General features: G+C 42.8%; 1 protein-coding gene across 4 annotated transcripts; it reads left to right on the plus strand.

Annotated features, from left to right (window-relative positions):
* On the plus strand, positions 1 to 26252 carry lpcat4 (lysophosphatidylcholine acyltransferase 4). 4 transcript variants are annotated; one of them, XM_030075819.1, is made up of 14 exons: positions 1 to 452; positions 1931 to 2294; positions 3903 to 4015; positions 5488 to 5548; positions 5981 to 6039; positions 6673 to 6707; positions 7537 to 7591; positions 7810 to 7892; positions 9587 to 9712; positions 10601 to 10757; positions 11927 to 12019; positions 13161 to 13296; positions 25140 to 25219; positions 25355 to 26250. In XM_030075819.1, the coding sequence occupies exons 1-14, from the start codon at positions 363 to 365 to the stop codon at positions 25424 to 25426; spliced, it is 1524 nt and encodes a 507-aa protein (XP_029931679.1). In that variant the 5' UTR covers positions 1 to 362; the 3' UTR covers positions 25427 to 26250. The 4 variants fall into 4 exon arrangements, 3 of the variants coding, with proteins under 3 accessions (XP_029931679.1, XP_029931676.1, XP_029931678.1); XR_003929792.1 differs by lacking the exons at positions 25140 to 25219; positions 25355 to 26250 and adding exons at positions 15215 to 15692; positions 15838 to 16181 and having other exon boundaries at positions 6 to 452; XM_030075816.1 differs by having other exon boundaries at positions 25140 to 26252.
* Positions 26253 to 26314: the final 62 nt, after the last annotated feature.

A 26314-nucleotide genomic window follows, 5' to 3' on the forward strand; every position in this document is an offset into this window, starting at 1 on the left:
AAAGAAACAAGAAAAGAAAGGATGGGCGTTCATCTTCTTCAGTGTGTGTATCGCCATGTGGAGGACGGCAACGGGAGTTGTATTTTAAAGTTGCCTACCCTATCGCGGTGTATCATCCCGTTTACAGCCACAAAAAGTTGTTTTAATTAACTTTTTTTTGTTTTTTTGCAAGCGTTTTCCTCGCCACCTCGACCGTTTTTTCTCCACTAGTCGTTTTCTCCAGTTTTACCACGAAGCCGAATCACTTTTTTAGCAACACGCAGTTTGTTTTACAGTTTTAAAACTCGACTTTTTATGATTTTTTTCCCCCCCAGTAAGTTAAAGGAGGAATAGTGATTGTTTTACTCGCCTGTCCCGTCGCCATGGAGAAGCTGGACTGTCACTCAACGCCGCGCGACTACGCAAATCCCTTCGTGCACGAGGTGAAGCTGACCACGGCGCAAAGGATAAGGGTAATGTTTATGTTATTGTTTTGTTTTTATTTTGTCTTTTTTTAACATCCATAAACAAAAAAAAAATCGCCTCTGTTTCCGCCCAGTCCCCCCTCCCAAATCCCGATTTAGCCCTGTAGAACATCGCGTCTCCTCATCAGTGACCGTGCTGGACATTTAATTAAATCTAATTGTTTATTTAATTGACGTTGATTGGACTCATCTGCAGTCACCCAAAAAATCATCTGCTGTGTCACAACACAGCCCCAGTGCTGCTTCTTTATCTATTAAAATGTCTGCGGTGAACACCTTGGGATAGAGTTTGTGTTGTTTTTATCTCATTTTCTCTTCCATAGGAGCCATTTGCGTAATCATAAAACAGAACAGAAAGTCAACATGGACAGGCAAGACAAGACAAGACAGACAGAAAGTCACTGTGACCGTCCCGGCTGTGTATAATCACTGGCCTGAAGTGACATTTATTCCCTTGAACTTGAATTTCCCCTTGACCTTCCTATTATCTTTGGGGGGCAATTTGAGCCCATTCAGTGTTTAACATCTCTATATACATCATTACATCATTATCATGTTTTTTTTTTTGCTTCATAGTTCATGACTAATCCTAATTTAATGGTGTGGTTTAATGGTTTAGTGGTTGTTTTCAGTGTCTTGGACACATTTTGTTGACTCCAGGCTTTTTTTTTTTTTTTTTTTTTTTTTTTTTTTGCTGTATAAAACATTTAAGAAATATCAACATTTTACACACATTTGTTTGAGTTGTTTTGGATGACACTGAGAGACTGTAATGTCATTTATAATTGTCAAAAAAAAACTTGAGAGTGTGAAACCACTGATAGTTGATGTGACTTTTGGGAGGAAAAAACATGATTCCCACATGAACTTTTATGTATAAGGGGGTGTTATGTTTTATTTAAAGGGTTTTTTAGGCAGGCAACAAGGCAGAAAGTACCTGACACATAAACCTGGGTACCAATTTTAATTATAATCATTAGGTAGTTTAAATTACTGGGATCAAATTGAGCCCATTGTTAAAAAATAGTAAATTTGAAGGAGGGTTAAATGTCCTCTGAAGTAGGTTCAAAGTTAGAAACGCCCCGCCCATAATGTGTATATATATGTCTATATTGTTCAACAATGTCACATAACGCTTCATGGAAGCTGTGTCTATAGAAACTTCCTGGGGTTATGGCTGCATTATATTTATACTGATGCCATTGTTTTGTGGCTGCACCATTACATCGAGTAGAAAACATTCGGGTGTGTTGCGTATGATTTTATGCTCATTTCTCTGGAGTTTGTTAGGACATGTTTGACATCTTTGGAAACTTTGGGATCTCAGCTGGACTTTAAAATACAGCCTCTTAACTCTGGTGTAAGATGGAGGGAATTGAGCAGTGTTTTTGTATTTTGATTGCACTTTCTTCATTCAAGAAAAGGCTGTCGGATGATAATGTGCTTTTTCTTTGACACCCTCGCAGGGCATAATCTTGGGCAGCATCCTCTTCCCTCTTCGCGTCACCATGGCGGCGATCTTCTTCCTCATCATGTGGCCCCTGGCGCGGCTTCGATTGGCCGGCCTGTCCGAGGAGGAGCGCTCCCGGCCCGTGACAGGCTGGCGCCGCTGGCTCTTCCACCCGATCATTTTAGTGCTGAGCCGGGCGGTCTTCTTTTCCCTGGGCTTCCTGTGGGTGAAGATCAAAGGTCGCCGGGCAGACCTGAAGGAGGCGCCGGTGCTGGCAGTGGCGCCCCACAGCGGCTTTCTGGACATGCTGGTGCTGTGTCCGACCCAGCTGGCAACCGTGGTGTCACGCTCTGAGAACAGCAGCCTGCCTGTCATAGGAGGTGAGGGGTTTTTAGTGCACTTTAAAGGAACAGCTCACCCAAAATGAAAAAAAAAACCCTAGTTACCCCTAAAGTAATCAACACCTCCAGAATCTGTGTGATTTGGCGAGGTTTCCAGCCCGACTCCCTTCACCCCAATACAATGGGGTTTGTTCGTACAGGTCAGTCCATCAAAAATGTGAAAAAATAATGTAAAAAAAAAAAAAAATCATTGTTTTTGGAAAGGCTGCTTCTGTTCACTTTCACACATTTTGAATTATTGATGGTTCAAGCTGTTTGTTTTAGGGGAGGTTAGGGGAGACAGACTGGAAACCTCGCCAAGTCACACAGAAACTATCGGGAGGGATAGACTGCACTGTGAATTTGTGGAGAATTTTTTAGTTGTTGCTGTTTGATAATTTTGGCAGAACTTTCCCCTTTTTAAAGGTTTACTCCAACATTTTGTGCAAAATACCCTTTTTCTGACTGACCATTTTCACCTCTGTACGTTAGGGTTAGGGTTTATTTGTTAGGGTTTATTTCTAACCCTAACCCTAACCCAGTGCCCAAAACGTTGGGAGTATTCCTTCAAATAGAAGAAAAACATCACAAGGAAAAAAACAAAGTTATCTTTTATTCATAACCTTTAATCTAATGTTCATGTTGTCATGTTACATGCTGTCCCAACAATGGATAAGATAAAAGCTGAAAGCCTTTGCCCCACTCGGCACTCGAGTCTTGTGGGTCATGCAGTTTGATTTAGGAGAAAAATTAACTTTTAGTTTCTCATATATATGAAACTTTGTAAATTGTAGAAGCTGATGGCAGCTGAGAGGCCCAGGCATTCACTTTTACTTTCTCAAACTGGATGTTCATCAGGTTATATTTAGTTATGTTGACTACAAAGATCTTAACGTGTGCATGAGGTCCTTTGAGGTCAGCTGAATGAAGCATTCAGGCTGACCTGATTTCACCTCTTGCCTCGTCACTCCTCTTGTTTCCTCTTCTCTTTTTCTCCAAGTCATTTCCTGGGACGTTAGCAGCAGTGGAGTAAGCAGAAGGGGCTTATTCCACTGCCGAGGCGACGTTGGGAAGGAGAAGGTTTGAGGGAAGGAGAAGGGATCGGCTTTGGTGCACAGTGCTGGAGAGCAGGCAGGGGGAAGGGAAAAAGTTGGTCAGTGTAGTGGGACGAGTGGTGTGTGAGAAGCAGAGGACATGACATTTGTATTCTGCCTGTTTAAAAAAAAAAAAAAAAAAAGTTATCAGGCAGGGATTCATCAGTTTATGTCAGCTTTATCACAATGCTGGAATTTGTGTGACAAACTTGACCTCTGGCAGATAGCAAAGCCACCCCGACTCCTGTAATCATTAGGCAAACAACCAAGAGCAACATGTGGGAACAGAAAACTGAAGGTATTTAAGGAAGCCCGAACATAAACAAGTGACTCACTCCCTTGGCTGCTACATCTAATCGACTCACTCTCTTTCTCTCTCTCTCTGCTTCTCAACTTCCTCTCTTGTTACACACAGCAGGCAAGGCCCTGTTTGGGTAATGTCTCAGCCCTGGCTCCTCCCTCAGCTCCAGCTCTAATTATGTGTATTTGTGTGTCTTGTTTTTTTTTTTTTCAGCTTTACTGGAGTTCAACCAGTCGGTGCTGGTCAGTAGGAAAGATCCGGAGTCGAGGAAGAAGGCGGTGGCCCAGATCACAGAGAGGGTCACGTCCAATGGCTACTGGCCTCAGGTAAGATCAAGGTGGGAGCAGTCTGGGCGGCAAACTCTTTAGACCACACTATGCAACATTTCTGACACGATATTATAACTGTATATATTCTACACAGTCAGTTTGTATCTTTCTATGACTTTAAGTTTGCATGCATTAATACCAGGGGTGCATGATATTTGATTTTTTGCTGATATTTCTATCTTTTGGCTGATTGCTGATATATGCACATATATTTTGCACCTAACTGCAAATAACATCCAGCCTCTCCCGTAGCGGAATTAACATATTATGCCTACTCTTATTGTGAAGGCCCACTGGCAGGTGCAGACATAAAATACAGTGCTTATCAAAATGAACACTTTCACTGGACAAAATAAGAAACCGCTCTAACTTAGATTATGTAAAATATACCATATTTATTTTTATTAGGGCTGCACATCGTTGGATTTTTTGCTGATATCTGATGGGCCACATATTGTGATATTCTGCATTTGAACTGTATTTCTGTAAAATAAAACATGGATATTTTTAATATAGCCTAGTGCCAGATCATAAATGATGAAAGCTATCTGCCAGTTTTCATTTATCATTTAATTTTCCGATTCACATAATAAAATGAATAGTGGTGTCAGCTCTCGGTCACTGGATCGAGGCGAATCGAACCTGGCTTAGGGGTGTAACTACACACACAACAATAACACCATTAATGATTCAGTATTTTCACAGTATTTTGAACAAAAAGAACAATATTATTTTTAATTTAATTCCTGAGGCATAATCAATGCAGAACAATATCTTTTCTTCTTGTCTGACTTCTGACTTTATTCTTCTCCACTGTTTGGCTGTGCACTGGATGCCCTGCCCTTCCAAATGCAGTGAATTTTTAGTTAGTTTGTCAATTAGTTTTTTTCCATTTCTCACCACTGACCTATAAGTTTAATATAGATGATTACTTCTTTAAATTATAGACCAGCGTTTCAGGCATGTCAAGATCCCACTGGATCCTGTAAAACATGAGAAACGTTATGCATCAGGATATTTAACTAACCTATTTTAACCCTCGCTTGTTGACAGAATAGAGAAGCCTCCGACACTTTTTTCAGTGTTTTTCCTCCCTCGAGCAGCAGACAGTTCTCCGGCCGCTGCTGTGAGGAGACAGTTTTCCTGTAATATCCTGCTCGCCACCTATTAAACTGTGCATTCAAGATACTTTATTCTCCCCAAACACAGATCAGGGCTTGCTCCACAACATGCATTGTGACATCTCACCACATTTTTGCATTGCAAAGTATCGTGCCGCGGTGCATTGTAGTGTAGCTTTGACATCAGATGGTGACTAATAAACAAAACGTTTCCCTGATCTTGTTTAGACATTCAAAAAGGCTTGAGGTTTGGGTTAACTGTCCAGCTGCTGCAGGTGCTCTGTGCCGCTGACACCCCTGCTCTGTGATCTCTCATCCGTCAGTGTTATTTCCTCTCCTTTTGCCTAGATGCTGATGTTTCCCGAGGGAACCACTACTAATGGCTCTGCTCTCATCAAGTTCAAGCCTGGTGAGTCTGTGAGTCGCTCGGCGTGAGCTGTCAATCAACTGTCCATACCTCCCTATTATGACGATGCAGAGTTTGAGGTCTCCTAGTGGCTTTAGCTTTCCCTCCCCTTGTCTTTCTTGCTTCTGTACAGTAGAGATGCCATCAAATCTTTAAAAGAATTATGTGGAGTTATGTATAAGGCCATGCTCTCAGGGTAAACTGAAGAAAGAGGAAAAGATCTCATCTGGTTTTACCAGTAAGATGCCAGACTCAGTGCACATGGTTTGCCTGTTGTTGGAACGAATCACATAGGAATGGATGGCATGCTTCAGAACAGAGAGGAAAAAGGTGTGGTGGATGACGTGCTGCTGCCTGTTCCCACAGTTTGTTTTTTTTTTTTTTTTAGCCATACTCGCTTCCCTCTCACTCATTTTTCTTCTCCATCCCCTTCAGGTGCTTTCCTCGCCGGAGTCCCAATCCAACCTGTTCTGCTGCACTACCCCAATAAACTGGTGAGTCAGTGAAACAGAATGTCCTGTCATCAAAAATCATCATGGGTTTAATCCTCGAGCAGACATTTCAGCACTACAGGGGCCCTGAACCCCAACCTGCTCACTCTGAACGCTGAATGTGTGAATACCTCTGGCTCTTCATTTCAATTAATGGACTTCTAGCCGGTATTTCTATCCAGAGCAACTTGGGATGGGTTCTGTGATATGTTAAAGTCCCCATAAAATGCCCATCCTGCGCTACTGCACTGGTCTAATGTCATTATTCCACCGATTTATTCTTGTGAAAATAATCAGAAATACCTTGTTCATCCCCGAGGGGATACTGGGTAAAAAGTCAAGCTCTTCTGCATCAGCTCACATAAAGTATCCAAAGGTCACCGTGAAGTATCCTCCGGTGCATTTTATCAGGCTGTGGTTATGTGTCTGATCATACTGCAGTGTTTGTCCAAGCCAGTGTTTGCATACCGCTTAGTGCCACCCGCCTTCCCGTCAGGGTGTGTATGCGAGTAATGTGGCTGCAGGAAAAAAAACACACGCACACACACACCTAATCTGTGGTAACTGTGAATGACAGCTTTTTTTTCCTCCACTGTGCTCCATTGTTTTGACTACTGTTTTATGACTCTTCCTCAGGATACCGTGCGGTGGACTTACAAGGGGACAACCTGGTGAGTGCCTCCGTGTTCAACTCTTCACCCCGTCCTTTACAAACCTATGTGCCAGCCAAATGTCGGTGCAATAATATTTAGTTATCGTTATGACAGGAAACGCCAGTGTTAATAACCCTTGGTCTGCAGAGGACCAGTGTGAAAGCACAGTTTTCTGCATAATAGGTCTGGAAAAGTACGGAGCGTTTATAATTATAACAGTTTCTGGAGATAAATTACATAAAAGTCCAGGAGGAAAAAAAAAAAACTAGGTAAAAACTTTTGAGAAAATAAAAGCCTTAAGCCTTGATTTAAAATTGTCAAAGGTCACGGAGCTGCTCGGCTCACCTGGCAGGGTTTTCCAGAGACTGGGAGTCAGGTGCAGGGAGTGGCCCTCACGATGGGTAGTGTTGTGTAAGCGTTAAATTGTATAACAGGCAAATCCATTTCTTCGCTACTGACTTGTTGCAGTTATGAACACAGGATGTCGAAATCTCCAGAAATCATAATTCAGTGAAAAATCTGTCACAATTTTAGGTTGCAGCCCTGCGGGTTCATCCAGAAAGACTTTCATATATTCAAATGTTGAGAAGCCTCCAAAAGAAGTTAGTTTACATGAGAATTTGCATGAAAAAAGCCACATAATAATAACATTAACAACAATAATGATAATAGATAGGAGAATTATCATTTTATCACATTTTTTCATTACATCAGACATGATTCACAGAAACTTTCTGACGTCATTAGTTTCATCTCCTGCCAGATTTTAAGTTTTACACTATCAGTGTCATGCAGTTTAAGTTTCGACATAGAATTTATTACTAATACTAATTTTTTTTTCTATTAGGGTTGAGGCACTGTGGCACACCACGTCACAACTCTACACCAACATGACAGTAGAGGTAAGCCATTTGACTAAATCCTCTCGCTCCCATTAATAAATTTAATAAACTATTTGACCTGAGTGTGTAAAGTTTAGTCTGTGTATTCTTTGGTTTGTTTCTCTGTGCATCATGTGCGAGCTGCTCACTAAGCCGCCGAAATCCTGAAATTCCACACCCACAGCACCACCCTGTCTTTCACCACGACTAAAGGTGGAAAATAACTTTCTGTTGTGCAGTTCCTCCCGGTTTACAACCCGACTGAGGAGGAGAAACAGGATCCCAACCTGTACGCCGACAATGTTCAGAAACTCATGGCCAAGTAAGTGGCGCTGCAGTTTTTTTTTTTTTTTATGCCTTATGTCAACCTCACTCTGTAAGGGAGGGGTTTGGGTTTGTGTGTTTTTGTCTGTATGTTTCCATGCGACCAAAGAGGAAAATTTGTGCCCTTAAAGTGATAATTTATCAATATAAGCTCCTGTAGCTCATCTTTCTCCGGCACTTTTGTATTTAGTTTGGACATGTTAATAAATTCAAGAACATTTTGTGCAAATTACCCTTTTCCCGACGTACCCAGACTGAGACAAGATGTTCGAAAATCCAGTGGTTCTGTTCCTATGGGTAGCATTTCATATTAGCTTAGCATAAAGACTAGAAGTCTATGGGAGTTGTTGGCCTAGCTCTGTCAAAGTGAAAAAATGAACGTTAAAGCAGCTCCGAAGTTGTCGTATTTACACAGTGCATCACCTGTATTTCAAATATAAGTAGTAAATAAACATGACCCGGTGCAACAGCCGCAGTTCTTTGCGATGGTAACGATGCACGTAATCCACCATCCTGCCATGTTGATTTTAGTAGGAAAGGCCTTTCTTCTGTATTCTAGTTTTGTGCTTCTACCATTTTTTTTGTCTTTTATCTCGATTAAAGATTTGAGTTGAGCACGTCCCTTTTACATGGTGTCTGCAGGTTCTTAAAGTCTTAAAATGTCTTAAATTTGACTTTGTGAAATCTTAATTTTATCATTAAAAACATCTTATCTATTTTCATTTAGCCACGTATTTCTGTATATTTCTCCTCGTAGATTAAGCTGACTCATGTTGTGCTTAACTGTCATCCTTAGCAGCAGAGAGAGATCCTAGAAAATCCTTAATACGTACTGTACCTGTCAAAAGTGTTGGGTAGATTTATTACAACACCACCTAAAGGACATTTACAATACTTTAATAAAATTTATAACAACATTTCATAGAATCATCTAGTTACTAACGGCCGTATTCTTCACTAAAAGTTACCTCTGCACTCGATTACAAACGTAGGATTTACCTTTACACTCTCCTGAAATCCTGATTTGTATGAGAAAAAGGTTATTTGACCCAAAAAAACAGTCTTTTCATTAATCTGTCTTAAAAAAAAGATCTTAAATCATTATATTTAACCCTCTGAAACCTGTAGACCGCGCAGTTTTCTCTCTTCAAAAGCAATCCGAGCCAAAGTGGTGAACTCTCCTGACTTTAAATGAAGCCGTATAAGCCTGTTTGATGTGAAGCCAAACTACAAATATCTACAAATGATCTGATCAGAGTTTGAAAGCTTCAGCCTCGTACCCACCAGGAGTCTCACTTTGAGGACCTGAACTGGCTTACAGCAGAAAAAAAAACACAAAGCTATAAACCGCATCAACTTATCTGGCAAATGATTTTTCTTGCATTAAAGAGACACATAATTAAGTCGATATAGGAGCGAGAAAATAAAACCCTCTGTATGCTGCCGCTGCCCAGTGGAATAGACTTTCCGCTGACAGGAAATCACTTTCTTATGATAATTTATTTTTTTAATGGCTTTTTTATGCTGCCTGTCCTGTTGAAATTACACTTTTATTCTATCATCTTGTCCTGTTTGTTGTATTGTTGATTGTTAGAGGGCCACAATGGGAATAAACCTGCTGATATTTGTGTTGTTTTACAATTTTTACATAGATCACTAGTCCGCCACTCAACGTGCTGTTTTCTGCCGTAGGGCCCTGGGAGTCCCAGCCACCGACTACGTGATGGAGGGCGGGGTTCCCGTCAGCAAACTGGGGAGCCTCTCTCTGCCGATGGAGTCGCCCGCCAGGGAAACGCTCTCGCTGTTGCGCAAAGACGGGTAACAGGCAGCTCTGTTGTTTCTGTTCACTCCGCACCGCCTCGGTCAAAAATGCTGTTGCAGATTCCTGGCATGTTTTTTTTTTTCAGACATGCTTTCACTGCTTATTGGGTGTGCCGCCGGTGTGAAGTGGCTCTGATTTATGTGACAATCTGACCAAAGAATGTGTGTACAGCCAAACTAGCCATAAAAGGTCATGCTGGGTAAAAAAAAAAAAAAAAAAAAAAAAAAAAAAGCTCAGAGAGTGAAAAACAGAAGTTATCCACACTTAGTTTTAAAGGAATACTCCAATACATACTGTTTTTCTGACTTACCAAGACCAAGACAAGATGTTTAATACCGTTTTCCCCTCTGTGCATCCACTGGTCCGGGTCCTGTGGGCAGCATTATGTGTTAGCTTAGCATAAAGACTTGAAGTGTATGGGAGTCGTTAGCTTGGCTTCGTCAAAGTGAAAAAATAAATCTTACAGCAACTCCGAAGCTGTCTAATTTATACAGTGTATCGTGTATATTTGAAGTACACACCTTGGGATTTAAAAAAAAAAAAAAATTAGACTCAGGAGAAGTTTCAGGAGAAGTTAGATGGTAGAAATGTCAAATTGATGCAAAAATTGGCTGAATTGTAATGAGATTTTGACTGCATGGGCTGTAATGTGCGTATCTTCAGAGAATCAGCAGTCACATGATCATGCCTGCAAAGACTCTAATCACTTAGCATTAGTAGTTCGTGAAAAACATAGATCAAAACCACAAATTATGAAAAAAAAATGATCAAAATTTTTGCCCCGCCATTTGCGGTGTGTGGATAACGTCCGTCTCTCACAGTCGGACTCGGTTCACCATCTTCCTCTGTCCTCATCGTCTGTTCTTCGTCTGTGTCTCTCTCAGCCTGGGAGCGTCGGAGGTGGAGGCTGCGCTGGGCCGAGTGATTGACAGGTGTCAGTCAGGAGGCGAGGACTTCAAAGCCACCGCCGACGAGCTGGCTGCCCTTATCGGGCTGACGGAGACGGGGACAGCTGTCACCATCTGTGGCCTCTACTCCAAGGTCGGAAATCACTAACTTGTGTGTGTGTGTGTGTGTGTGTGTGTGCGCGTGTGTGTGGTCCACTGAGGCTGAGTGCTTTAACATCACAGTAAATATATAAGATGGCATCTTCTTTTACTGTAATGATGCTTATGCTTGGATAGCGGCAGGTAAAGCAGTCCTCAAGGGTTTTATCACTTTATACAACAGGGAAAAAAATTACCATACCAAAATACCAAAAAGTATCATAGACAGGTGCATTTCAAAAAATTACAATGTCATGGAAAAGTTCATTTTTTTCCCCATAATCTAATTCAAAAAAGTGAAACATTACAGCTTACAGTTCATGAAAATCAAAAATCCAGTATCTCAAAATATTAGAATATTACATAAGAGCAATAAAAAAAAAAGCATCACAATACAGAAATGTCGACCTTCTGAAAAATATGTTCATTTATGCCCTGAACTTACATGACTGTAATAGTTCAGGGGGAAAAAAATAATGTTTTCCCTTTTTGAATCAAATTATGAGGAAAAAAATGAACTCTTCCATGATATTCAGATTTTTTTGAGATGCACCTGTACACGCAGAGGAGTTAAAAACAGAAGGGAAACGACAGAAGTAACTCGAACTCGGCTCCCCGGTTACCACGCGTTGGCACGGCAACCGAGAAAACAAGCCATGCTTTATGGGAATCGGCACAGCTGTATTGCATATTTGTCCAGTGAGACGGCATGGATCAAAGTACCTGTTGTGTAATGTCTCTCCTGACTGAAGCAATCGATTAAATCGTGTGATTTTTATATTCATTCAAACATTACACCAAAGATAACACATTAGGGAGGGTGACTTAGTAATCATGTTGTAATTATCATCTGTTTATCACAGGTGAGAGACATCTTTTCCCCTTTTTTTGGCAAGAAGCAGACAGGGAAGGGCTGGATGAGCCTCCACCCAGATTTATTTATGGGTATTTTTGACTTCATGCGATTGTACAGAGAGAAAGGGAGGGGAAATTTGGGAGTGACATGCAACAAACGTCCCAACATTTCAAACCCAGGATGTTGGGGTTGTTTGGTTTCCAGGCCACTGAGCCTCCAGGATGCCCCGCCACCACCCTTAGGATATTGTGATGTTAAAAATTCTTTACCAAATTTCATGTTTTTGTTTTTTGTTTTTTGTTTTTCAGGATAAAACCGTGGACCTCAGACAGATCTACCTGAGCGTTGCCGCCCTCTCTGGCTTCGTCAGCTTCAAGTCGCTCCTTCACACGGCTTTCACTGTGAGTCCTCTCCTTTTCTCCCTGTGCATTTGTTTTTCAGTCGCAACAGACCTCCATCGTTGCAGGTTTTCTGGCTTTTTCATCGAATCCAGTTTATGCTAAATGCTTATCGACAGTGTATGAGGACGCTTTAGATTTTGGAGCTGTGCTGTCTGAGGAGCAGGCCTGGTACTCATTTCCTGGCTTGGATGGCTGTTGAATATGAATGAAGCTGTGCTATACTTTTCCTTTTGCACACATTTTGTTATTGTTCCTGTTGATTATGTTCTGTCGTATCTTGCAAGCCCATGCTGGCCGGGCGTCTTTTGGTGCATGACACTTGAAAAATAAATTGCTACTATTTTTCTGGCCTGATTTTCAGTGTTAAAATCTTGTTTCGAGTGGAGGGGGGAAAAAAATCAGCCAGGGGGGATGCAGTAATCCAACTTGTTTCCAATGCAATTTAATTTGCTTTAAGATTTTTTTTCCCCCTGGGGACGAGTATAAATCTGTTGAAACAAGGCAGAATAAGGTAGATCAGCTTACTAGGATTGAGAAAATGATAGATAGATAGATAGATAGATATACTTTATTGATCCCAACCAGGGAAATTCTGGTGTTCCAGCAGCAACAGTAGAAACATATAATAAAGTTAAATAAAATAGAATAAAAGCTAAATATATACAATAAAGACTATAAAGGCTAAAACTAAAAATATACAATAAGGGCTAACCTAAGAAAAAGAGATATGAGATGTGAAATATACATATGGTAATGAATATGAAATGATATATACAGATGGAATTGAAGTATATACATGATTGTATAGATAAGAAGAGTTAGCATGAAACCCCGAAACCAAGAACATGACACTTGATTCAAGAAAATTCTGGAGACAAGTTGATTAGCACTGGATGCAAACGAGTGGGCCTATCACACACTATCACCCAGATTTTTTTTTTGTTTTCATCTTGTTTTAAGAAAAACATTTTAACATGCTTGGAACTAAATCAGCAGATTACAGTGAATGGAGGTGCCCCAGCCTGTCAGTGGGTTATCACTTTTGTCAGTTACCTTCTCACAGACGTGCAACATTAGGTCTGATTTTATGTAACCCAGAAACACAATTCTTCCCTCTCTTCCTTGTTCTGCTGTGCTGCAGCTGTTCGACAGGGAGGGCAGAGGCAGCCTGGGTGCGGTGGAGCTGTCAGACCTCATGGGGGCGCTGCTGGGTGTCCCTCAGCACCACACGGCTGAACTTTACGCCGAGGCCTCCAGTGAAGGCCAGCTTACTGAACGTGAGTGTTTTCTTTTTCTGTTTCTGTTTCTCTCCTCTCGCCGTGTTTGTCTTGTTTTGTTTTTTGTTTTGTTTTGTTTTTTTCAAAGTGGACAGATGGTGTTGCAGAAATGAGCGTGAATGTTTTCCTCTCAAACGTCCAAAGTCCTCAGGGGGACGAGTGTTTTGGACATGCGATTCTCATTCATGTCCTTTGGGAGACTTATTTTGGGGACGTTATGCCATCATGATGACGTGTGTGTGTGTGTGTGTGTGTGTGAGTGTCTGAACACAACAACTCACAAATCAACCCTGATAGAAGCTTTACATTCAGATTTTGGAGCATCTTGCTGCATAATTTACTGCTCTCTTTGATGAAATGTTGGACACATTTAAAGCATTCTCACTATTATCATCATAAAGCCCCTGCAAATGAACCCTCCCTCACACATGCCATGAAAATTAATGACTTACCGAAGGAATCCACCAAAAAAAAAAAAAAAAAAAAAATGCACGACTAGATAGAGAAAGAAAATAAAAATACATGCACCTGTAAGTGGGCTGAGGAAACTGAACAAAACTCCAAACTGAATTGAGACAAATCTCTGGACATGACATACTAATTTTTTTAAAGAAAATACTTGACAAACTGGAGACCATGGCTTGCTCATTTGCAAGAGTTGTCATAAAAAAATTCATGGCAAGAGTAAAAAAAAAAAAGTAAGTATCTGTGCACAGTGTACAAAAAATGAAATAGAAGTTGAAGTACACTTTCTGTCACACTGCCCTAAATATCCTCCAGTCAGAGGTACATTTCACAAATTTCAGGACCAAATTAAAGACTTCCCTTCACTACCAGGCAAAGAAACAAAGTGGAAACAAAGTGTGTAGACCGGAGAGGTGAACTCCATTTTTCCATGCTGTATATGTACATTTTCAATCTACTGTTTTATGTATTACTCTGTGTACATGTCACATCACCTCTTATTGCTGTGAAAGCTTTGGCAGCACGAGTCCATGTTAAGAAAATCAAAGATTCTGACAAGCAGAAACAGATTTTCTTGAAACTGTTCCAAGCACAGGCCGAGGTAGATTCCTGTTTCAAACGACAGAAACGCAGTAAACGTCAGTCACATTTTAGAAGCATTAAAAATATGATGTCATTGAAGTTTATTGCATTTTCATACTTTCAAGTGGAGCCGAGGCTAATTCTTCAGCCTTAGACCAAAGAGCACCTTGTCAGTAATTCCTACAGGAACCCGCTAGCAGCACTACTTTCTCTTATTTTTCATCTTTTTGTGTTTTCAGCGCATGTGAACTTATTGCTTTGAGCTGCTCTTCCTTCTCAAACTCCATTTTGGCACAGTCACATTAAAAAAATGGCTGTTCTGCATTTGTTTTTGTGAGACACCGGGTCTCCAAGAGTCTCTCTGAATGCATCACCCCCCTCCCCCTGGGTCCGAGCCGCACACCGTTTCATGCGCGCCCCGCTATGTCGGCTAAACAATAAAGTGCAGAAAAGTAGGTCGTTTGTTTGCGAGCAGCGCCGGTCTTCGTTTTTTTTTTTTTTTTTTTTTTGACAGTCGCGCGGCGTTGCGCCTGGCTTTAATCAACCTTCTGCTGTGTGGCTAAATAATTACACTGGAGCTTAGCAGAACAGCGGCTCACACAAATGCCGCCGCGCGAGCCAACGGGCGTTAATCTGCGGAAATGATTTTCCGTGTGATGAGATTAGAACGGCTGGTGGGTATTTGTTTGTAATGCAGGGCTTATAGAGCAAGCTATTCCTGTTGCTCAGTTGTTGAACCCTGTGCGTGAACCGATTGATTTCATTGAATTGCTCTTAATTGCCTTAAATCGTTATTCACTGTAGTGGTAGCATCGGCTGTATAGAAAAAAAACACTTTGAAATCCTCATTACGTTTGTGCTGCCTCCACAGAGGATCTGCTCAGAGTGCTGACGGCCCACCCGACCTACCAGAGAGTGGTAAATGAGTACTTGCAGCCCGAGGAGACGGGCCCCCAGCTGTCATACACCCCGCTGGCTGATGGGAAGCCTGTAAACAACAACGGGAGCATGCAGAACGGCAACGGCTCCCTCCTGTCCGACAAGAAGCACGACTGAGGGCGTCTCGGATGTCTCGCTTCGATTGGACGTTGACTTGGGGGTGAACATCGGGGCAGGATGAAGACCGTTTTGACGATGGTTCCTCTAACTTCACACATTCAAAAAACCAAAAAAAAAGAAAAAAAAAAGAAAGAAAGTACACCCACTTTAATGGACTTGGCGTCCTTGACTGCAGTGATGCAATACATTGGACCGGAAGAAAAGGATGCTGCTTTAATTATCCTGTGCCATAAAGTCAGTAGCTCTGGTCGTCAAATGATATGTGTGTATGTATGTGTGTGTGTGTGTGTGTTCATTTTAAGTCTGCTCGTTAGTGTCGCAGCACACTCGGACACTGGAAAACCAAAAAAGTACTCGCATCATGACTAAATACTACAATATGCCTGCAATATGTGCGTGGTGCCTGGAGCCGCTAAGTTTGGTGACTAAATAGAGGTGTGTGTGTGTGTGTGTGTGTGTGTGTGTGTGTGTGTGGATGGGTTTTTAACTACCGTGAAGGAATCCTTGGTTTACTCAGTTCTCTCTCTAGCCATGCAGTTTCCAGCAGTGCCTGACTTTGCCATGTGAAATTATAAAATATTGTCATATTTATGCAATTTTCTGTCTGTTTTGTACCGTTTTTTTTTTAAAGGGATGTGGATGGTGTGTGTGGAGAAAAAAAAAAAAAAACTTCAACCCAAAGGTTATTTTATATAAATGAACTGCTCTCTGAATTTTTGTATGGATATTTTGTTTATATTTTACATTTAATCTATTAAACTGTGAATTCTTGTTACATATACATATACAGTGTCACTTTTTTTTTTTTTCTTTTTAAAGGCCTTTCCTCTCAGTGCTTCGGTGGAACTTGTATTCATGCCTTTTCTGAATTTCCTTGTGTTTTATAACTTCCATCTGTCCATTTTCTGATTAATTTCTTCCCTCAGGCAGGTAACTTTGGAAACTTCCTCTGTAAATGTCTGGCGTTCAGTTTTACTTGTGTGGCAAAGTGTGCGTGCTTCTGTTTGCTGCCTCTTATCCTTTTCTCGATTTTTGTCTCCTTGCTGCAACCTCGTCTTTCCAATTATTTTCGTCCTACACGAGATGAAGTGTTCTTACTTGCTGGGTGACTTGCAGGAATTGTGTCTTTGCTTTCCTAGAACCCCTCCTCCAAGAGTTTCCTTTTTAGCTACACTTGCCCGCTCAACTCTCTCAGGGTTTTCCTCCGCTCTGCTTTTCCTCCTCGCTCTTTTCATCGGACTCAAAGTCACCTCATCCGTTTCGCGCGTTGATTGCGCCGTCTCTGGCTGCATCCGTAGCCTTGCCTCCGTTTCTTCAGACGCCTTGCGCACCTGCCGCTGTCTTTTCAATGGACTCGCATGCGTGTGGCTCGGGCTTTCCTCCGCACCCTCTCCTTTCTCGCTTAACGCTTCACCCTCTGTCCTGTTTGTCTTTCTGTTTCTGAGCCCGGGACTGCGTGTGGGAGATGCTGCAGGAGTCGTCTCAGCCGCCTTCTCTTTCACCTTTGTCCAAATATCCATCCTGTTTGACGCGCCGGGCCTCTCTTCCCTCTTCCTTAGCCCTCCCCTTTGCCGAGGCGTCGAACTTAATGTTTCAGCGTCCCCGGTGCCGTTTCCCCTTTCGTAATTTTTCGCTCCACTTGTTGCCCTGGTGTAATTATGATCTCTGCCTCCATGTGCTGCCACTGTTCTGTTTCTTTGGCGGGTAAGGGGAGATGACTTGGGAGTTTTCTTGTAACTTTTCACAGAGAGCGACTCGGGGCTCGAGGAGGCACGTTCAGGCTTATCCGTCTGCTTCGTTGATGTTTTCCTTGGTGGTTTTTGGTCTTTGACAGCCTCTCCTTGGACTGGAATCGCCCCTGTGCTGCTTCTTGAGCGTCTAGCGATCTGTATAGTTCCCTGCTTTGAATCTGTTGGCGTCTTTTCTTCTTTTGCGGCCTCTGTGTTTTGATCACTACCATGTGAACGAAGAGCCCTTGTCCTCTTTGTCCCCGCAGCTGATATTGGAGGCGACAAAGGGCTTGACATAGGAGTTTTTGAAGACCCGTCAGGTCTACAATTTGAAAACTGATTCCCTTGGTCTGTGTTTCCTATGTCTGCTGTCTCAAAAAGTTTCTTCTCTGCTTGCCTCGTCCGTTTACGTCCTTTCACAGAGCTCGTCAGTTTCCACATTTCCTCCTCAGGAGAGCCTTTCGCAGCCTTTATCCCTTGTGTTTTCTTATCTTTTGCATCGTCCTTCCTTGCGTCGCCTGTGCAGCTTCTCCGTCGCTTCACGGGGCTTGGCAGAGAAGCGAGATTTCCCCTTTCCGAGGCTTTCTCCCCAGCTTCATCTTTGCAGCCGCTCGCGTCCGTCTCATTTTCAGTGTTGGCCCTCTCCTCATTCTCACTGTATATCATGCTTCTCCTCCTTGTCAGCGGAGTTGAAAACAAATTTGCTAAGTGACTGAGCTTTGCAGTCACATCCTCCTTTTGTTTGTCTGTTGTCCGCGTCTCAATTTTCTCCATCTCGGTAGGTGTGATGGCTGCAGGTCTTGCCACACGATTCGGTTGCTTTGTCTTGGACCTCGCATCATTTCGAGGTGTTCTTGTCCCCCTGTCTGTCTTCCTCGGCTGTCTCTTTTCTCCTTCAGTTATCCTGCTCCTCCTAGGTCTCATCATGGTACACAATTTAACTTTTCCCCCATTTGTTGTATCTGCCTGTTTTACCTCGTCTATCCCGTCACCCATTACTCTGTTATCTTTCCCTGCATTTGAATCAAAATCGGGGAGTGCCATTTTGGTCGGAGCTGTGTCTTGCACCTCCATGTAAGCGGTGACACTGAGTTCAGCAGTCCTGTCCCTTTCCACGGACTCTTTGACTTTGTGCATCTCCCTTTTCAAGGGTTCATTTTGTTCCCTATGTGCCAACTCCAAGAATAACCTGACTGTCTTTGTCTTTTGTGTTCTTCCCCTCCACTCTTGGTCATTATCCTCCTTTCTTTCAGGTAATTGCCAACCTCCTGTGGACTGGCTGTTCTGTTTTTTGGAAATCACTCCCTCCCCGTCTGGTTTCGGTCTGACAGTTTTCTTCACGCCCTTTTGAGCGGATTTCCTCGCTCCCGTTTTCGTTGCGTAGTCACCGTTCGTTCTCTGTTTCTCTTTTTCAATTTTATCTGACAGCTTCCTACTGCGTCTGCTTTGGTTAGTGTTAGTTGTTCCCCTCGGTTTGGTTGCACTCCCTTTAATCTCCTCCTCCCTGTCAACTATCTGTTTCATCATCCTTTGTTTTGTAGCTTCTGCAGCTGTTTGTTTTTGTGTCTGTGTTGGGCCAGCACCCTTTTTCTGATTTGTCTCTACCTCTAGCCCTTCTTCTGTCCCCGAGGCAGACTTCTCTGTCGCCTGTGTGTTACCTGCCTCTCCCTTTGCCTCATTACCCCCTTGGATTGCAGGGTCAATGGGCAAATTTGCATCAACCTGACTAGCTGAAGAGGTTGTTTCTGTTGCTAGGGCTGTGATCACGTTAACTTGGGTTGGGATGACACTGTGAGGTGTGTCTAGTTGCATTTGGGCCTCCCATATGATTTTGTCTGTGCTTGCTGTCGTCCTGATTCCTCTCTCACTCTCTCCAGTGTCTCTTTCCATTCTTTCAACAGTCACTCTGCTTCCATCTTTTTCTATGGCCTCTATGGCTTCTATGGCTTTTGAATTTTCTGCCACTGCAACACCCCTTTTCTTCTTTGTTTCGCTTTTCACTGCATCCAACCCTTTTTCAGTGTCCCCATCACCATTTCTCTCTCTTTGTTGACCACCTGTTTCATCGTGCTCAGTCCCTGCAGTCATTGCAGACATGAGGTGGCCGTTTGCCTCCATTTGCCCGTGTCGGAGGAGTCGTTCTGGGACCGGGACGGTGGCGGGCTCCCGGATAGTTGGCATGCCAGGCCGTGCTAAGTGGTTCACTGCTGGTTCGGTGTTAGTGCACAAAGCCTGTGAGGTGGCACAGACGTCTTCCACAAATCCAGTAAAGGGGATTACAGCAGATGAATCAGTCCATAGCTTTTCACTGTCAAGAGGGTATGGCAAGAGTGAGCGGTCATGATACATATCTCCATTTTTCATCACGGAAATGCTTTCACTCAGTGGGTGGGATGAGTTGTGGAGACGGGGTGAGCCGGGCAACCTGTTCTCAGTCGGTGTGGAAGTTGGTGAGCCAAGGAGCATTTGCTTAAGGTCTTCCAGGTTTAGAGGGCTGGTTGGCCTTAGCTGGCTGTCAGTCAGTGGGGACAGTTCATCAAGGTCAAAGAAAGTGGGAGGAGAAGGGTACGTGTTAAAATTGGCGTTGAAACTGGACATTCCCTTGGTGTCGTTCATGTCTTCCTCTCCCTCGGTGTTCTCTTTTTCCTTCAAATCACCCAGCTGTCCTGTGGCTGAGTCTTCTCCGGTGCAAGTCCACACTCTTCTGTCCACACTCGCTCCCTCCCACTCACTCTCTCCAACCTCTACCGATGAAAACACATTGAGGGTGGAAGCTTGGAAGTCCGGGTCCTTCATAACAGGTGTGCAGCGGTCATCAAGCACCCGAGAAATGTTTGAGGTTGAGGTGGACTCTGAAGTGAGATCATCCCCAGGCAAAGGTGCAAGAGATAGTGAGGCATCTTTGGACTCACCTTCGACACTGTTGCCTTTAAGCAACATGGATGCTGGCATCTCTACTGATACATCATGGTCTTTCAGACACATTACAGCTTCAAGGAGTGAGTTTGATCCCGCCGCTACATCATAGGTGAGTGTGGCCTTTGTTTCTTCCGTCTGAGCGGAGTTGGTAAGTGACTGCATTTCTGATTTGTCCCTCAGAATATATCCAAAGTTATTAGAAACTGGACACAAAATGCTTTGGGAGCTTGATTCTTCAGACAGGGACAGCAGATACTGAGAATTGCTCGGATTAGTCAGTTGCATCAGTGCCTCACTTTGATGGGTGCAGAAATTGACCAGAGTTGTGGCAGCTGTTGCAAGACTGGTTTCTGTCTCCACACACAGCACAGGGGAAGAGGTTGTTTCTGAGGCATTGTTTAGCATGGAAATTGCTTTGTCGATCTGATCAAGATGATCTGCACTATCAACGTCTCTGCTATGAACGATGTCCAGTGCTTGAATGCTGTTTGCATCATCTGATGTATTCAAATCTGGAACATCATTTGCTGTATTCATTCCAATTTCCTCCACGGCTGAAGCTTCTAAGGTCCTCAGCACCATGGCAATGCCTTCCTCATATGATGACGTATTTACACCATTATCAAACGTGGGAGCAACATCCACCCTTCCCGGTTTGGACTGACACTCCTCATTGGGGTCAGACAGAGAGCAGGGAGTCACTTCTTTAGTGACTTGCAATTCTTCTGGTGGCTCTATGGTTTTCTTTTCCAGCACCAGGTCTGAGAAATTATCCATTAAGACCTCATGGGAGACCGGGCTGGAAACGTCCTTCATAAAGGAAGGAATAAGGTCATATGTAGGACAGGGAGGAGTGTCTGTTTCTCCATGTGAGCAGGACAAGTCCCAGAGACATGGAAGGTTGGGGAACCAGTTTAGGGGGCTGTTGCTCACTTCAAGATTCCTGTCTTCAGTTGACGGGAACATTGATGAGTCAAAGAGTGCTTGTATATCGAGGGCATCCAAGGATACAGGGCTGATTGGCCTTAGCAGGCTGTCGATCAGGCTGTCCGTGGGACTGAGACTACCAGGGGATACAAGAAGGGAATCTTCATCGAGGCTGGAAAAAGTTGGAGGGGAGGGTTTTGTGCTCAAAGTGGTCATTAAACCGGACGTTCTCTCAGTGTCATCAGCTGTGGCATGAAGTGGCTGTGAAAGGAGATGAAAATTATCAGCCTGACATTTTACACTAGGTGACTGAAATTTTTCCCTTTGCATGTCATTCCTGAATGCACACAGACAAAGGACTCACATATGCAAAGGTCATGCAACAGGTTTTCACCTTAAGCACTGAAAGCAGCTTTGGACATGGATGACAAAGGTAACAAAACAATGATAATTTGTACTTTTTACCACTTTTACCTCATGCTCTTCCTCTTCCAGTGCACTGCTGTATTTGGGCTCCGGGGCGGAGGACATGAGGAAATTAAGGAAGTCTGTATCCACTATGGATTCCACCTGAGAAAGAGTGAGCAAAACAAGCACAGATCGAAAATATTTTTTAAGGGGAGCATATGCTGTTAGTTAGTTTAGAAACCAAATGACCTTATATCTGTCTAAGTGATGTTATTATCTAAATTATTGTCTAGGCAAAAAGTGACTACAATAAGATTAAGTGGAAGACAAAATACTGATGACAGTGATGAAATGCTGAGATGTTTTGGGCAATCACGTTGGGCAGTGCCTACAGCACACAAAAAAGTAAATCTTGTGGAAATGTCACAATCTTCAGACATGTCAAATCTACTAGTCTACCGTTCTGACAAATTCCTCATCGCTGCACAGCTCATCCAGGTAATCCAAGAATGAGCCATGTTCCTTCTCCTCTCCGTCCTCTTTTCTATCCTCTTCTCCCTCCTTTTCATTATGCGCGGTGCCGAAGCTCTCTTGGATCTGAGCAGAGCCACAGATAGCAGATGATTTAGGGAAAACTTTCTCATTTATGCAAATACTATGCGTTATCTGATTGCGTATTAGTTCCAGGAGCACAGCTTTTGTACGCTGTCGGCAAAAACAATTATCCGCCATTTGAACAAAGTGACATCGACTCTTGCAGAATAAGTGCTGAATAAAAGTAAAACCTCATTAGAAAAAAACAAAGCATAAGTTTTTCTTGAAATTACCAACCAAACGCATTAAAGATGGAATAATCTGTGCCTTTAAGCTACTGAATGGTGATTTTCAAGTAATTTTTTTTTTAAATAGCTAGTCTTTTGGAGTGAAACCCTGCATGCATGAATCATTGATAACATTCCTTACCATGAGATATTTCCAGACTTATATATAATGTATAACTATGGACCTTGGAATAGAGGGAGTCCATGATCTCTGTGTATGCCTCAAAGCCTAGTTCCGCTAGTGTTTCAGTCTCGAGGGAGGCTAGCTGGTCATGGTGGGACAGCTCAGACTTTTTACTGCGTCCCTTGGGTCTTTTTTGTTTTTCATCCGAAGCCATCCCCTCTGATTGGTTGTTTGCTGTGATAAGAGAAAAGACGATGACAGAGAGAGCAAAAAACAAGGAGGATAGGGACTGAAATGCTGAGTGCACTGTGGCGAAGAGAAATCCAGTGGAGCACTGCACACCCACTGGTCCACTGATGTTACTTGTTGACATTTTTTTCTGAGCATATATTTTCCCTGGGGCTCAACAATCCTTGGTACAACAGAGTGAGTGAAAAATGAGCATGTTTTTCAAGCTGGTTCACCTCCCTGCAGTGGCTTCTGTATGCAAATGACTGATTTTTGACTCCTGACCTTTTGACTTGGCCTTGGCTCTGCTCTGTCTTTTCCTTGACCCTTCAGAGTCTGGCGTTAGCTTTAACCTCTCCTCAGGCTGCCGACCTTTGCTCCTGTCTCGCTTGCTCTCCAAGGACCTGAGGCTGGGTGCAGAGACACCAAATGGGGTTAGATACAGTACTGTACAAAGTCACTGCCGACACACACACTATTACTACTGCAAGACAAAAAAGCATGTTTACAAATAGTTATCGATCTCAATGACATCCACAGGTTTTGTAAATTTCTAGATGTTTTCAACGGGTTCCAAGAACCCAAAGATCACAAAACACATCCAACACATTAAAGGCAACGGAAAAAATCTCAGCATCAACACCCAGAAATCCAGATAACCAACAGTAGGATGTCATTTGAGAAAATAGAGCAAATACAGTACAGAGCGGGGAAGGTACAGTTTTCTGTATGTCAGCGTCACTTTGTGATGTTAGGCTGGGAGGAGAACAGTATTTCCTGGTGCAGCTTATTTTTAAACCTGACAGACAACGTTCTTTGGAGCACGCATCTAATTTCATCAATCCTTTATGCAAATATTAAGGAACAAATGCTGATATCTCATTATACACTCATTCAGCGAGGTAGACACAATGCTTGAACAAATTCCTCTGCTAAGTATTTGTCACCCTATTTTGAGATAATAGTGTAATTTTACGGTCGACAGAGATGGTTATTGTTTTAAACTACCATGCCACAACACACTTAAAAGAAAGAGTGGAAAAACACTGTACACTCAAAAGGTTAAATGTCATAAACTGTACCAGGGGAAACTAAATGAATTATTATGCAAATCAGTGTCTGTGATGTTAAAAGCTGCCTTGACAGTTTTAATTTCACTACTGTGCTTTTTCTTCACCAATTATGAATGTGCAAAGTTTTGTTGTCATTAAAAAAGCATTTAAAGGCAGACTGTGCAGTTTCAGAGGGTTGTGATGTGGTAAAGTGATGAATGCCAAGTCTTTTACCCCATCATAACCCAAAATATAAGAACATTTCACTCACCATTTTCCTTTTTTTAATTTTTCTGTGTACATTTGACGTCAAAGCATTAGATTCAAGGCAGATGTTTAAAAGTGCACCCTTATTTCTATGGGTTAATTTTCTTGGCATGAACCTGAGAGGTTTTATCCTTCCTCAGCCTCAACATTTGTAGACAGAGTGGTGTGCACTCCTGTTTGAAACTGCATGGTCTGCCTTTAAATCCCCCTGTCACATTGTACCTCGCATGTACAAAATGTTTTCTTGGTAAATGTTTTATGGGCTTCAAGCAAAGTCATTGAAAATGCATGGCGAAGTGTCAAAGTGGCATGCAATGATGACAGAGCATTTTTTTTTTTTCAAAATGTTCATTTTTTTGAGGGTGGAAAAGTTTTTTGCTAGACTTATGAACTATATACCAAAAAGGGGAAATGCTGAAATGACTGCACAGGAGGCAACATCAGACCTAGGCCTTGATGTAACACTGTGCTTTCTGTAAATCTACATAACCTACGTGTTTGGTTCTGTGACGATTAACTTCTGCGTCAAATGAGCAGTAAATCATTTTCTGGCGATGACTCACTTGTGGGCTGTTTGGTAATTGTCCATCTGGTCATGGCCTGAGGGGTTGCTGCAGTCCGCCGCTGCCTGAGTGCCCAGCAGGTCCAACTCGGAGGAGGCTCTGTGGGTGAGGGGCAGCTTGGAGAAATCACTTTTGTTTGGCATGGCAGGTGTGAACGTGCTTTGCTCCTTTAGCATGCCAGCCCGCTGTGAAAACCCATCTCTGCTGATCTCTCTGCAATTTGTATGTTCAAATTCATACTTGGCTGTAAGGGTAATAATTCTAAAATGGGTGATTATCTCCACAAGCCACAGTCTGAATAATAAGGAGGTAGGGGAGGCAAGTTCCCAGCACTTGTGCTTTTTTCAGCTGCAGGAATCAACAATTATACTGAACAATAATTTTCCGGTAAGGCCACATTTGGAGACAAAATGAAGCAATAAAAAAAAGAGACCAAACCAACAAAGTGACTACGCTTCCTACAGAGGTCCATTATTCTGCACTTGTGGTAAATGTATAAATTTCCCTGGAATAAGCAGCAATCAACTAGTCAATGAATCAGTTTTTGTGCCTTTGAGTCATATTAATGTTGTGCCGCTGGTGACATTATGACTTTCCCCAACAGCAACTAATGAAGAATCAATAAAAAAAAAAACTTGTCAAACAATCAGAGAATGCCATATATCAATCATATCTTACTCTCTGTGTTTCTCATCCAGGCTCCTGGTTCGAGCTGGACCTGGACTGGAGAGCTGCCGGGTGGGCGGAGTCATCGGAGATGGCAGCTGTCCAGTTTGTGGTGGGATATGTGACGTGGAGGGAGCCTCCTGATGCTCTTCCAGCTGCAGTTGCTCTGGCTTTGTGTTTATTGTTATACTGGTGCATGATGGGTGTGTGTAGGATTGGCTGGGGCTAAACTTGCGTCGTTTTTTAGGAGTTGACGCTGCGGTTGGCAGCATGTCTGTGGGTAGCTGGCACGGGACAGGATGCTGGAGCTGGATGCTGAGGTGAGAGAAGTCATCCTGCAGGGCCTCCTCACTGTCCTGTTGACTGGTCTGCAGAGCTCCTGGGGCAAAACATGGCTCCAGAGGCAGGGAGGCAGATCCCATCACTTCTGTGGCCAACCCTGGTCCTTGGTTCTTCGTTGGTTCAAGTAAAGATGTCTGCTCAGGTGGGACTGGATCTCCACCTGGAATCGGAAATTGTGATGAAGGCAAGCTAGGGCTCCTGCGTTCGTCCTGCATCCCGCTTAACGTGCTGTTCTCAGACCTGGGATTTGAATTGTCCATCCTCTCTGGTGTTTCTGCAGATGTGGAGGGCAGCTGTGATCAATCCCTGGTCTGATGTGGCTCTGATGAGTGCAGCTGTTCAACACATCTGTTTCACGGTGACCGAGTCTGGTCGGGATCTAGTGGAGATGATGTTATGTCTGAGATCTGAGGCGTATAAGCCAGCAGGTTATATAATATATTAATAAGAGATATGACAAAGTGACTACAGCGAGCTCAGGCATCCATTGAAACACATGAAAACCTGTCCTCATAACATGAAAGATTTTTTTTTTTTTTTTATAAGTAAACATCTTCAGGTGCTTCCTAACCTCAGCAGACACCATAATGTGCCGACTTTTTCCTTTTAGCAACCAGTGAGGTAGAGTTGATTATCACTGTGGAAGAAATATCTAAGGAAACTCTTAAATTGTCATTATTGACTTATTGTTAGGCCCTATTATTGACCAACGTAGGCTAGATCTATAGTGATAGAACTGAAACTGGTGAGCAAAATTCAACTAACCTTGCAATAACTAATCTAAATAAATACCCATAACGAAAGAGAAGGGCTGTAAGATGTTGTGCTGTTTTGATTTGGATCCTCAACTGATTGCAAATTTTGA

Source organism: Myripristis murdjan, chromosome 18 (assembly GCF_902150065.1).
Source record: "Myripristis murdjan chromosome 18, fMyrMur1.1, whole genome shotgun sequence".
NCBI lineage: Eukaryota > Metazoa > Chordata > Actinopteri > Holocentriformes > Holocentridae > Myripristis > Myripristis murdjan.